We start from the raw sequence: 13,000 nt of genomic DNA, 5'->3' as shown, positions 1-13,000 counted from the left end.
CCTTTTCACTACCCCCTTCTTTCTCCCCTCTGTTCTCCTTCTTCCTCCTCTGAGTTCTTCCTCCTTTTCTGCCTCATTAGGCGCCAGCCTCCCCACCCTCAGTCTCCGGGGCTGTGCCTGCGGTTTAGGCCCCTCCTGAACCATCCATGAACCCTCATCCATCCATCAGCCCACAGCCCATCACCGGGGCATCGTTCCCAGCTCGCCCCCGGGCTGTTTTCCACCCCAAAACCCTGCGTCACCCTAATGCTGCATCTCCGCAGGGCCAGGGTTAGTCAGCAGGGAGGGGAAGCCATGCCCTACCCGGGGTGACTCACCCCAAAACTGGGTGCAGGGCAGGTTGCTCTCCCTCCCACCTTGGGATGATGCTGTGGGGGCAGTGGGGAACAACATTCCCGGGGCCCTGGCGGGAATAATGAGTCGCCAGCCGGGAATGAGCCTCGAATGCCAATTCTGGCAGGATGCTCCAGGCCGAGTAGCCGGGGCGCCGCCATGTTGATGCACCCCATGGCTGTGGGGCGCATGATGAGATCCCAAATCCACGACATCCCATGTTTGCGGGGCTTTGCGACCACGATGACCAGGCTTGGGGTGTCCTCGCTGTCCCTCACCGTGCTCACGGGGAGGAAAAACAGCGAAAGAAGAAGGTTTAAAAAATAATATAAATAAATCCAGCGCAGAGGGCGTTGAGTTAGACGACTACAAATCCCATGGAGAGGCGCAGCGGCGCAGGCGCAGCACGAGTGGGCGGGGCCGCGGCGCGCGGCGCGCGTTGCCGCGCGCTGATTGGCGGGAGGAGCTGTCCGTCAGGGTTCCGCTCCGCCCCCGCCGCGGCGGTGCCTGCCCGGGCTCGGCGGGCGCGCGCACCGGGACCCCGCACCGGCACCGGGGACCCCGCACCGGCACCGCGCCCCCTGCCGGCCCCACCCCGCGCCGCGCCCCGGCCCCGCCACCGCCACCGCCGCCCCGGGACCGGCCCCGGGACCGCCGGCCGCGCCCGCCCCGCCCGGTACCGCGCCACCGCCACCGCCGCCGCCGCCGGCCCAACCATGATGAAGTTTCGGTTCCGGCGGCAGGGTGCCGACCCGCACCGCGACCGCATCCGCCACGACCTCTTCGCCTTCAGCAAGGTGCGTCTGGGGGAGCGGGGGGGCGGCGGTGGATCCCGGGGGGCGGCGACCACCGGGAGGCACCGATGGTGTCGGGCAGGGTGCGGCGTGCGGGCAGCCCCGCGGTGGCGCGGGGCTCCGGTACCCCGGCGGGATGCTGCCCGCGGGGAGGCGAGCAGCGTGCGGGGCACCGCCCCCCGGGACCGGCTGAACCCCCCGGGGATCCGCGCACCGGGACCTCCCCGCTCCCGGGGCAGGGGCACGCAGAAAAGGCAGGGCTGCCTGGCCGGGGGACCCCGGGACGGGCTGCTGGGCCGCTCCGGGAGGATGCACCCCCGGGGGTGGGTACCGAGAGCCCCGGGTGCGGGATGCGCCCCGGGGTGCGGAGCGGGGGGCTGCGCTCCTCCCCGTGCGGTGCAGAGGGGCACTGGGAGAGGATGCGATCCCTTCACCAGCGCAACATCCTTGTCCCCAGCCCCTCTTGGGAGAGGTTCCCTGGAGCACCCCGGTTCCCGTGCTCCCCCTGTCCCGTGGATTCCCCAGGCCTCGCTCACGGGCGTTTTGGGGTGACCCGTGGTCCCGCACCCTGTCTGGTCTTGCAGCATCCCTCGCTGCATCCCCCATGTGGGGCTCAGCCCTTTACCCCAATCTCCCCAGGGGTGGGATACTGGGGGGCTGGACCCCCTGTGTCAGCAGGAAGGGCTGTGCCGATGACCCCCCGGGCTTGGGGTTCCCTGGCACCCCAAAGATGTGACTCTGGGGGGCCGTGAGAGGTCAGTGCTTTTCCCCCCTCCTTCCCTCCGAGTTTGCCGACTTACCCCCCTCATTTGAGGTGGGAGAGACCCCCAGGCTCATCAAACAACTCTGGTGCGACCCCACAAACCCTAGGGTGCCAGACCCTTCTCTCGGGACATCGGGTTGTGCCAGCGGGTGCCCGCCTGGAACTTGGTGCAACTTGTCCCAGAACCACTGTGGCATTGGGACCACCCTCCTGCCCTGGCCGCGGGGCAGGAGACCACGGGCAGTGGCCCCTGGATGAGCCCAAACCATCAGTCCGTCATTCGGCAGCATCCTGGCACTGCTGTGTGTGGTACTTGCCCGACTCATGGTGGGGACGGTGCCGTGCACCGGAGGGGCCCCCGGGCTGTCGCACAGCGGGACCGGGCTGGGAGGTGTCGGGATGTGCAGTGGTGAGGGGTCAGAGCCAGCTCCCACTGCCCAACACAGCCCCGGTCCCCCAACTCACTGCCGGGGTGCAAGGCTCAGCCCATCCAGAGTCCCGCTGGTTTTGGGGAGCACAGTCCCACTGCCGGATCCTGCCCGAGTGCCCAGGGTGGGTTTGTGCCAGTGGGATGTGCTGGGGGGAGATGAGGAGAGCCCCTCTTCGGCCGTTCCAGCTCTGGGGCCGCTGGCTGCCCACCTGCCTCCCATTAACGGTTGTTTTTCCTCCCGAGCTCCAGATCTGCCTGGGATTTGCTGTAATTTGGCCGGGAGCGCGCCTTGGCCGGCCGGCGCTGCCTGCCGGATGCGGCCCCGCTGCGGGCGGGAGCGGGGGCTGCGGGTGGGGGGCTGAACCGGGCCCCCCTTTGCGATTGGGAGTGCTGGGGAACTGGGACAGCGCTTTTTGGGGAGTCTTTGCCGGTGCCATCGTGTTTCTGGCCTAAAGCATCCCTGTGGTGTCCCTGTGCTGCTGCTGTCCCAGCTCCTTCCTCCAGCGCGGCGTGCGTCCCGGGGGATTGATTCAGTGTGACCCTACGTGGGTCGGCACCCACGAGCATCCACTTCCTTGCCCCTTGGACGTGTTGGGAGCCACTTGGATGGGCCGGGACGACTTGGATGGGCAGGGGACGTTTTCACGCTCCTAAAGGTGTCCCTTGGGAGGGGAGCAGGAGCTGGGGTGACAGCGGCTGCCGCCGGCGGGTGCGGAAAGCCGCCCCGCTGCGCCTCTCGGATGCCCCAGACAAAGGGAACAGGTCAGGATCCGGCCAGTCTGGCTCCGGCGGCCTCCGTATCGTCTGATCGCGCCGTGGCTGCTCAGCCGAGCTGCCCTCGGGAGCCCTGCGGTCCCCTGGCCGCGGGCCGGGGCGGTGGGTGCCCCCCGCGTCCCCCCGCTGCCAGGGCAGCCCCTCCCCAGCCGGCGAGCCCGGGCACGCCGGACGGCCGGGACTTCCTTGGGAAGGTGCCCGCGGGCGACAACGCGGCTCTGGCGGGGACGTCCCTGGCGCTGGCGGGTCCAGCTCGCCTGGTTCTGCCGCCCGGCATCGGGGACGCCCGGTGATGTCGCATTGGGGGTCCCGCTCACCTCTTCTGGGGTGTCCTCACCTCGGGGGTTTAGACTCGGGGGTCCCATCCCCAAAGTGCTGGTGGGTGGTGGGACAACTTTTTCAAGGTCAGACCTACCCCGGCCCGTGGTGTGGCAGTTGAGCTGGGTTTTGGGGTACTGGGTGGCAGTTATGTGAGGAGTGATGTCCCCCTTCCCCAAGGCCCTCTTTGGTGGCACTGAGGGACAGAGCAGCATCATCGTGATCCCCCATCACAGGGGTGATGCTCGCTCAGGCTGGTGCGGGATCGGAGCTGTGGGGGTGAGAGGGGGCTGTGGAAGGTTTGGGGGTGTCAGAAGTGGGGGGGTCCCGCTCTGACCTGCCTGTCCCCATGGCAGACGGTGGAGCACGGCTTCCCCAGCCAGCCCAGCGCCCTGGCCTACGACCCCGTCCTGCGTGTGATGGCCATCGGCACCAAGGCGGGAGCCGTCAAGCTGTATCCTTTTCCTCCCCCATGAGCAGGAGGTAAGGACCTCCGGGACCCTCCTGCACTCACTCCTCTGGCTGTCCCCATCCCGAAGAATGCTTGGAGACGTGGCCGTGCTGCTTCTGGCCCATCCGGCAGCCCCCACTCGGCTGACGTCCATCCCTCCATCCAGCTGTGCTGCAGCTGGGCCGGGCGGCGAGGGGGCGGCTGGAGGAAACCCCCACCTCCCCCAAAACGCCGGGAGGGGAGAAAAGGGGCTCGGCCGTCCCTGGGGGGGACATCCCAAGTGGGGGATCCTTCCTACTTATCCCGGGGGGGCTCCTGTCCATCCACGCAGCCCTCGGGGGGGGCAGTGGGGGTTCTGGCCGTCCGGAGCGGGGCTGCGGTGGGCGCGGAGCCCGGTCCCGGGTGGGGGGCCGAAGCGGGGGACGCCGAGCGGGGCCGGCCGGGCTTTGTTGGCGGCAGCGTGCAGGGAGACTTCAGAGGGCTGCTGGCGAGCGGCCAGGGCTGGATGCGGCCCGGGCTCGGGGGGCCCCGCGCCGCAGGAATGCGGGGTGGGGGCGCGGGGGCGGCTGCGCCCGCAGCGGGGTCGGGGTGTGGGGGGCGGCCGCACTCCCCATCCCCCAGGCCGGCGGCTCGCTGCCTCCCGAGCACAAAGATGGCGTGTTTTGTTCTGCCGGGGCCGCCCCGGTGCCAGCCCGGCCGCGACGTCGCCGGCCGCCCCACTCGCCCGCCCGGCCCGCGGTGCTGGTCCCAGCTGAGCCCCCGCCCTGGCACCGCGGGGATGAGGTTGCGGGGGGCTGCGGTGCTCCGAACATCCTCTGCGGGGATGGTTTTGGGGTGGTACCCAGCGTGGTACCCCGTGCTATACGGCCCTGCTCTGGCTGCCGCCAAAAGATGCTTCTGGAGGTTGACGGTGCCGGGGAAGCCGGGACCGGGTGAGGCAGCAGCCAGAGCTGGCTTGACTGGCGTTACTGGTTAGTGGGGGCACCCCTGGATGCTCCCCGGCCGGACTGGGCGGATCTGCTTGCAGACAGCCCGGCATTGAGGGGCAGCCAGTGCCTGGGGGGGTCTCCTGGGGCAGCTGGGGGTCCCCGTGCTTGCACTCCCGTCCCACATGCGGGTGACACTGGTGTGCCTGAGCCACTCGTCCTGAGGGCTCTCAGCTTGTGGCACTATTTTGGGTGGGGAAAGACCCCAGAATGAGCGAGGATGGGTGGCATCCCCCATCCATGGAGCACCCAGGGGCCCTCTGCGTGCTCCCTACTTCATTCCCATGCGCTGTTGCCTGCTCTCCCCAAAACTCCGTGGCTGTCACCTGGCTCTGCTCAGCTCAGTGCTGTGCCCAGCACTGCCAGACAGCTCCTGCCTGTCCGGCTGGGCAGAGCCACCAGGCTGGTTCCCTGTGCCGAGGGCACCAGAAGGTGGCCAGGGGCAAGGACTCCCAGCACACGGCGTGCCCAGATGTGGCCGCACTGGTGACACCGGGCTGGGGGTGCTGGCCGGCTCTGGGGGTGCTGGGGATGCCAGGCCGGGGCGCTCCGTGCGCTTCCCGGTTCCTGCCGAGCAGCGTCCCCGAAGGAGCCGGGACCAGTCGGGTGAGTGAGGCTGTGCCGGCGCATGCCAAACCCCACCCCGGCACTGCCGGTGCGTGCCGGGGCTCCCGGCGCCTCTCGCACACCCACCCCAGCTGTGTTGGCCGCAGCCTGACCTGGGAACATCCCGGTAGGAGGATCCCAGCCTGACCTGCAGTGTCCCAGCTGGAGGTGCTTGCTAGATCCCAGGCTGATTCAGAGTGTCCTGGTTGGAGTTGGAGGTGCTTGGTGGATCCCGGATGGGGATGGTGGTGCCAAGGCTGGCTCTGTCATGGATGCTCTGCCAGGGATGCTCTGCCCTGGCTCTCCTGGGGAAAGGGGGCTAAACTGGTGTTTACAGGCAGAACTTTGACTTGAGAGAATTCACAGGGTCCTGAGGTTTGCTGGGGAAGGGGGGGGGGGGGGGGGGGCTGTACCCTCGTTGTTTCTTTGACGGCCCCCCCCAGATATGGTGCACCAGGTGTGGAGCTGACAGGTCTGCACAAGGAGACAGCCACTGTCACCCAGCTGCACTTCCTTCCCGGCCAGGTACGTGGGTGTCTTGGTGGGGAGCCTGGCTGCAGCCCTCCAGCACCTCACACACGCTGCTGTCATCCCCCATCCCCAGGGCTGGCTCCTCTCGCTGCTGGATGACAACACGCTGCACCTGTGGGAGGTGTGCCAGAAAGAGGGCTGCTCCCACCTGGAGGAGACCCGAAGCTTCGGCCTCCCGGGACGCCCAGGGTCCGGCAGCGCTAAGTACTTGCCTGGGGGGGTCAGAGCCACTCCCTCGCGGGGCTGCGGCCGCCGTGATGCTGCTGCCAGCTGGGAACGGCGCGTGGGAGCAGCCGGCCTGCTCGGGAGGGAGGAAGGGAGGGATGCTGGCCAAGCTCCTCTCCCTGATGGTGTTTTCCCCACTGGGATGCTCCTCTGATACCAACTGAGATGCTGAGTGCAGGGAACAGCTCCGGAGTTTTTATGGTGCTGGCAGGGCCTGGGGGTGATTAATGGCTCTAATTTATGTCAGCACTGAGGCTGTCCTTGTCCTCCTAAATTCAAGGTGATGGGAATGAAGGGGTGGAGCAAGGGAGGTCTGAGGTCTCTTTGATGCTCCCCCAGACCCAACACGGTGTTGAGGCAGCCTCTGTTCCCCCCTAGCTGCTCCCCTGGCATCACACGGGTGACAGTGGTCCTGCCGATGGCTGCTGGCTCCATGGTCTGCCTGGGCACTGAGGGTGGTGCCGTGTACTTTGTCACCCTGCCCACCCTGACGCTGCTGGAGGACAAAACTCTCTTCCCAGATGAGATCCTGCAGAGGTGAGAGTCCTGCAGGTCCCATGCCCCGTCCACCAGCACCCCCAGGCCCCCCTCTGACCCTCTGTGCATGTCCCCCCGCAGTGTCCCCGATGACTACCGCTGTGGGAAGGCGCTGGGGCCCGTGGAATCCATCCAGGAGCACCCACGCAACGGCAGCCAGCTCCTCATCGGGTACAGCCGGGGGCTGGTGGTCCTGTGGGAGCAGAGCACTCGTGCTGTCCAGCATCTCTTCCTGGGGAACCAGGTACCGGGGCTTACCTGGGGCTGGTGGGGCTGTGGCCCTGTGTGCGTGTCCCTGTCTGAATGCTGAGCCCCCCGTGTGCCCCCACAGCAGCTGGAGAGCCTGGCCTGGGAGCAGAGTGGGAAGAGCATCGTCAGCTCCCACAGCGACGGCGGCTACATGGTGTGGGCAGTGAGCGGCGCCGGCCAGAGGACCCAGCAGCCGGCCATGTCCACCATCCCCTACGGTACAGGAGGGGGTCTGGGGGGGCTCTGGGGGCTGGGAGCTGATCCTCCTCCATCCCAGTGCTACAATCACAGTGTCGGTGTCTTCGTTTCAGGGCCGTTCCCTTGCAAAGCCATCAGCAAAATCCTCTGGCGAACCTGCGAGTCAGGGTAGGTGGGTGGGCTGGACATGGGCACAGGGGACACTTGGGGGTCCAGGGTCTGATGGCAGCTGCTTTATCCCACCCAGGAACCCCTTCATCATCTTCAGTGGGGGGATGCCACGGGCCAGCTATGGTGACAGGCACTGTGTCAGTGTGCTGCAGGGCCAGACCCTGGCCACGCTCGACTTCACCTCCCGTGTCATTGACTTCTTCACCGTGCAGAGTGCAGAGGTGCCCGAGGGAGGTATGTCCTGCCAGGGCCACCCTAGGGAGCGGGTGATGGTGTGGGGGTCTCCACGTGCAACAGCAATCTCCCCCTTCCCCAGGCTTTGAGAATCCCCGAGCCCTCGTGGTGCTGGTGGAGGAGGAGCTGGTGGCCATCGACCTGCAGACACCGGGCTGGCCCACCATCCCTGCCCCGTACCTGGCACCTCTCCACTCCTCTGCCATCACCTGCTCCTGCCATGTCTCCAACGTGCCCCTCAAGCTCTGGGAGAGGATCGTCAGTGTGGGCGAGCAGCAGAGCCCTCGGCAATCCTCTGCGGTCAGTGATGGGGATGGTGGGGAGGGGGGCTGCTGAGCCCCTTCCAGCATGGCCCAGCGGGCTTCATCCCTTCCTTCATCCCCTCTCCATCCCTCCCTCCAGGCTTGGCCCATTGATGGGGGAAAGAACCTGGCCCAGGAGCCCACGCAGAGGGGGCTTCTCCTCACCGGGTGAGTGTGCTGGCAGCAGGGAGGGGGCCTGGGAAACCCAAAATGTGGGAGGGGACACATCCACACCCATTCCTGTGTGAGGGAGTGGGATGGGATGGTGGTGGCATCTGCTCCCTCTTTTCGGCTGGGTATGAGTGTGTCACCCGCTGCTGTCCCCCGTTGTCCCCCCCCTCTGGCACGGTGGCTGCCAGCACACAGGCAGCTCTTGTTAGCTGGGCAGATGTTGGAGCCCCGCGCTGACAGAACCCCCCCACCCAGGCACGAGGACGGCACGGTGCGATTCTGGGACGCCTCGGGGGTCTCCCTGAAGCCCCTCTACAAGCTGGGCACCGCCAACATCTTCCAGACAGACTGTGAGCACAACGACAGCCTCAACCAGGCGGGCGAGGAGGAGTGGCCTCCGTTCCGCAAGGTGAGGTCCCCTGGGCAGGGTGGCACTGCCATGGAGCTCAGCACTCTCCTGGCTCTGCCAGCACTGGAGGGGGCAAACCCAGAGCTGGGCACGGGGGATGCACCTGCTGGAGCCATCCCGGCTGTGCCCCGGGGACGTGTCCCCCGGCTCGGGGCACAGCTGCTGTGTGACGCACTGTGGGGACACAAGGGACACTTGTTCCGTGGGCCCAGTCTCGCGGGTCTGCCCCAGCATGGGGGAAAGAGCCAGGGGGTGTGTGGGGACAGACTTTTCCTGGGCGTGATGCCCAGAGTGGCTCGTGTGCCACAGCTGGTGGAGGGATGTGGGGGTGCAGGGGGGGCTGCCCCACGGCTATGTGCAGGGCCCTGGCTGTCCCTTCAGCTGTCCCCTCCCACAGGTGGGCTGCTTTGATCCCTACAGCGATGACCCACGCCTGGGCGTGCAGAAAATTGCACTCTGCAAGTACACAGCCAAGATGGTGGTGGCTGGCACGGCGGGGCAGGTAAGGTGGCAAGGACAGAGCAGGGGCTGCCAAGCACCTCTTGGCTCACCCACAGCATGAGGGGGGCTACAGACCCTGCAGACCCCCATGGTTGTCTTTGAAGGGCTCCTACCCCAGGTTTAGCCTGCGGTGTGCAGCAGGCTGGTTGTCTGGGTGGGATCCAGCGTGTCCCCCTGTCTGTGCTTGTCCCTGCAGGTGCTGGTGATGGAGCTGAGTGATGAGAAGTCGGAGCATGCTGTCAGCGTGGCCACCGTGGACCTGCTGCAGGACCGTGAGGGCTTCACCTGGAAGGGCCATGACCGGCTGGCCCCCCGGAATGGGCCCCTCCACTTCCCTCCTGGCTTCCAGCCCAGCGTGCTGGTGCAGTGCGTGCCCCCCGCCGCCGTCACCGCCGTCACCCTCCACTCCGAGTGGAACCTCGTGGCCTTCGGCACCAGCCACGGCTTTGGACTCTTCGACTACTACCGGCGCAACCCCGTGCTGGCCAGGTACGGGGGGACCTCGGTGCTGGGCACCCCCTGGGGTGATGTGGTGGGTGCTGAGCAGCGTCGGTGCCCGCAGGTGTACGCTGCACCCCAACGACTCGCTGGCCATGGAGGGGCCCCTGTCCCGCGTGAAGTCCCTCAAGAAGTCCCTGCGTCAGTCCTTCCGCCGCATCCGCAAGAGCCGCGTGTCGGGCAAGAAGAGGCTCAACGCCAGCAGCCCTTCCAGCAAGGTGGGCAGGGAGCGGAGGCCACCATGGCAGCTCCCGTCCCCACCGAGCAGGGACTGACCCCGTGTCCCCTCCCCAGGTGCAGGAGGCCAATGCACAGCTGGCGGAGCAGGCAGGGCCCCCCGAGGTGGAGATGACGCCGGTGCAGCGGCGGATTGAGCCTCGCTCGGCTGATGATTCACTTTCGGGGGTCGTGCGGTGCCTCTACTTTGCCGACACCTTCCTCCGTGATGGTGAGACCCCACCTCCCTGCCCGGGAAAAGCCCCCAAGCTGGGTCAGTGGGGAGGGGGCTCTGACACTGCTGCACCCCTACAGCCGCCCACCACGGCCCCACGATGTGGGCAGGGACCAACTCCGGGTCGGTGTTCGCCTACGCCCTGGAGGTGCCGTCGCAGGAGAAGTTCTCGGAGCGGGCGGTGGAGGCGGTGCTGGGGAAGGAGATCCAGCTGATGCACCGGGCGCCGGTGGTGGCCATTGCGGTGCTGGACGGGCGGGGGAACCCCCTGCCCGAGCCCTACGAGGTGTCTCGGGACCTGGCCAAGGCCCCTGACATGCAGGGCAGCCACTCCATGCTCATCTCCTCTGAGGAACAGTTCAAGGTGAGTGCAGGGCTCGGTGTCCCACTGTGGTAGAGATGGGACACAAAATGTCTCGTGTCCTCTTTGGATGTCCTCATCATGCAGGGACTGGAGGTGACCAGTCAGGTTTTGGGGACACTCCCATGCTTGTTCTAGCATGGTGAATCCAGGGGGAAGGTGCCCCCTAAACCCTGCAGGTTCCTGTTCTCCCCTGAGCCTGTCTCCTCCTGCCTCCCCAGGTGTTCACGCTGCCCAAAGTGAGTGCCAAGACCAAGTTCAAGCTGACAGCACACGAGGGCTGCCGGGTGCGGAAGGTGGCCCTGGTGAGCCTGGCCAGTGCTGGCTCTGAGGAGCGGCTGGAAAACTGCCTGGCCTGTCTCACCAACCTGGGGGACATCCACATCTTCACCGTGCCCAGCCTGCGGCCCCAGGTCCACTACAGCTGCATCCGTAAGGAAGACATCAGTGGCATTGCCTCCTGTGTCTTCACCAAGCATGGCCAAGGTGAGGACACCAGGTGACATCTGTGTTGATGGCATGTTGACCTCCCCTGCAGTTCTGTGGGGGGATCCCTGAGGCTTGTTGTTTCCTCCCCTGTAGGTTTCTACCTAATTTCACCATCTGAGTTCGAGCGCTTCTCGCTGAGTGCCAGGAATGTGACGGAGCCACTGTGCCGGCTGGAGGTCGCCCGGCTCCAGGACACCTGCCTCAGGTGGGCTGTCTCAGGGGTATGGGGGGCTTTGCTATGGTGGAACCCCTGTACATCCACCCCATGACATTGATTCTGGCCATAACTTCTCCCTGTTTCCTTCCAGCAACAGCTCAACGGTGACACCGAAGCTGCCCCAGGCGAACGGCACCCACGTCCCACGCAGCTCCGAGGGCCAGCACTCCCCCTCGGACAGTGACCGTGAGTGACCACCCTGTCCCTGCACTCACACTGTGTTCCACAGTCCTGCTTCAAGCCTGGATGTGTGTCCTGGCTGTCCCCAATCCTTCCTGTCCCATGACTCCCCAGGATCCCCTGTGGAGCACCCAGCTGCCTTCTCTCCCGGCCCCATCGACTCCCCCAACAGCAGCATGGAGAACCCGCTGGACACCACTGGGGAAATCACCGTGGAGGAAGTGAAGGATTTCCTGGCGTGAGTGGGGTGGGAATGGGGTAAGTGGTGCTGAGGGGCTGTGGCAGTGCTTCTCACCCTGCTCTGCCCTAGGTCCTCAGAGGAAGCAGAGCAGAACCTGAGGAACACCAGCGAGGACGAGGCTCGGCCCACGGGGATCCTCATCAAGTGAGGTCTGTGAGGGGCTGGTGGTCCCTGGGGTGGGAGTGGGATCTGTAGCCAGTGCAGTGCCCTGGCTTCCTGATCCATCACGGGAGGATGGAGTTATGATCCTTGGGGATTGTGGAGGAGTGGGGGAGCAGAGGGAATGTCTGTCCTGAGCCCCACCAACTCCTTCTGAGGAGCTGCCTCACCCACAGGCATCGCCAGCCTCCCTGACCCATCTCAGTGCTCGGATTCCCGGGATGCGCGACTCGACTGGACCCCCGCGCCCCCTCCCCATGTAACGTAGATTCGCCTCCTCTCTAACATCCGCGCCGGCCGCGCCCCGGCTCCGGCACTCCCCGCACACCTCCCTGCCCGGCCGCCGGCCCCGCACCCCCCCCGGCCCCCGTGCTGGGGCCGTGGGCCACAAACTCTTCCCGGGGAAGATAAAATTCCGTTTTTATACACGGTCGAGTGTCACTGTCCCCACTGCTCCAGAGCCCCCTTCCTGGGGGATGCTGCTGCTTCCCCGGCTCCACGGGGAGGGCTGGGGCTTGTGGACCCTCCCTTGTCCCCCGGTTTTGGTCCTTTGGGGCAGTGGGGGGGTCAGAAGCCCCCGGGCACGGCGCCCCCCCATACCCTGGTCTGTGTTTACATGCTCGGCTCCCTGCAGTTTACAGCCCCGTTCCCTGCCTGCCAGGAGGCTCTGGCTGCCACACAGGGGCTGTCCCCAGGGATCCCCTGGCTCCCAGGTGGGCAGCAGAGGCCTTGAGCAGCCCGAGGTGGGGCACGGTGGGGGGTCACAGGTGGCCTTGTTCTCTTAGTGGCTTCTCCAAGGGCTATTCTCCAGGTTGGGCTCTGTGCCTGCTGCTCCTTTCTGACACTAATTCCTGCCACGGGGTGGGTTTGGGATGGGATCACGCTGTGGAATTACACACCTGCTCCTGCTCCTGGGCCGTGTTGGTGCTGGGCGGGGGCAGATGGGGCTGCCCCAGCCCCCTCTTGCCCCAGGCTGGGCTACCCCACCCTGGGGGTCTCACTGTGCCAAATCCCCCCTGAGCTCCGAGCCTGGCCTCGTCCTCCTGGGGGGCTGTGGTGATGCCGGCTCTGTCCCCTGGCCCATGGTGGCTGTTCCCATGGGGCTCAGCTGGCCCCTGCCCCTCTCTTTTTGGGGACCTGTGCCCCCCCGGGCTCTCTTGCGGTACGTGTGTGGCTGGGGGGGTTCGGGCTCTGTTGCTGCCGGCCGAGGCCGGGGCTGTAGCGTCCCTGGTAGAACCCCCCCTCCAACCTCATCTTTGGTTTTTTTTGGATTTTTTTTTTTTTTTTGGTAAGATGAATTTAGCATTGTTTAGTTATTAAAAATACTGGTTTTTAATATTGAAAATAAAGCATTTAATATCAACTGCCTAGGCTGCAGGTGTTTGCTGAGCTTTGGAGCCAGGTGAGTGCTGGGGTTCCCC

The 13,000-nt window shown here is 66.1% G+C and overlaps 1 protein-coding gene across 2 annotated transcripts; it reads left to right on the top strand.

Annotated features, from left to right (window-relative positions):
• Positions 1 to 1,023: 1,023 nt before the first annotated feature.
• LLGL1 (LLGL scribble cell polarity complex component 1) lies at positions 1,024 to 12,942 on the top strand. Of its 2 annotated transcripts, none has more exons than XM_014871180.2 (23): positions 1,024 to 1,130; positions 3,769 to 3,866; positions 5,899 to 5,980; positions 6,060 to 6,175; positions 6,590 to 6,748; positions 6,830 to 6,992; positions 7,080 to 7,215; positions 7,309 to 7,363; positions 7,443 to 7,600; positions 7,683 to 7,900; positions 8,003 to 8,070; positions 8,329 to 8,482; positions 8,880 to 8,984; positions 9,180 to 9,472; positions 9,546 to 9,699; positions 9,776 to 9,929; positions 10,013 to 10,296; positions 10,515 to 10,779; positions 10,876 to 10,987; positions 11,091 to 11,185; positions 11,294 to 11,417; positions 11,490 to 11,569; positions 11,756 to 12,942. In XM_014871180.2, the coding sequence occupies exons 1-22, from the start codon at positions 1,050 to 1,052 to the stop codon at positions 11,566 to 11,568; spliced, it is 3,153 nt and encodes a 1,050-aa protein (XP_014726666.2). In that variant the 5' UTR covers positions 1,024 to 1,049; the 3' UTR covers position 11,569; positions 11,756 to 12,942. The 2 variants fall into 2 exon arrangements, with proteins under 2 accessions (XP_014726666.2, XP_014726659.2); XM_014871173.2 differs by having other exon boundaries at positions 6,060 to 6,190.
• Positions 12,943 to 13,000: the final 58 nt, after the last annotated feature.

This window comes from Sturnus vulgaris, chromosome 16, assembly GCF_052056855.1.
Source record: "Sturnus vulgaris isolate bStuVul1 chromosome 16, bStuVul1.hap1, whole genome shotgun sequence".
Taxonomy (NCBI): Eukaryota; Metazoa; Chordata; class Aves; order Passeriformes; family Sturnidae; genus Sturnus; species Sturnus vulgaris.
This window is presented reverse-complemented; position numbering and strand designations above follow the sequence as displayed.

Bases quoted from the DNA above. Each gene is read 5' to 3' on its own strand.
- LLGL1 (XM_014871173.2), top strand. From the start codon at position 1,050: ATGATGAAGTTTCGGTTCCGGCGGCAGGGTGCCGACCCGCACCGCGAC. The intron at 6,993-7,079 runs GTACCGGGGCTT...GTGCCCCCACAG, and splicing joins ATCTCTTCCTGGGGAACCAG to CAGCTGGAGAGCCTGGCCTG. The intron at 11,418-11,489 runs GTGAGTGGGGTG...GCTCTGCCCTAG, and splicing joins GAAGTGAAGGATTTCCTGGC to GTCCTCAGAGGAAGCAGAGC.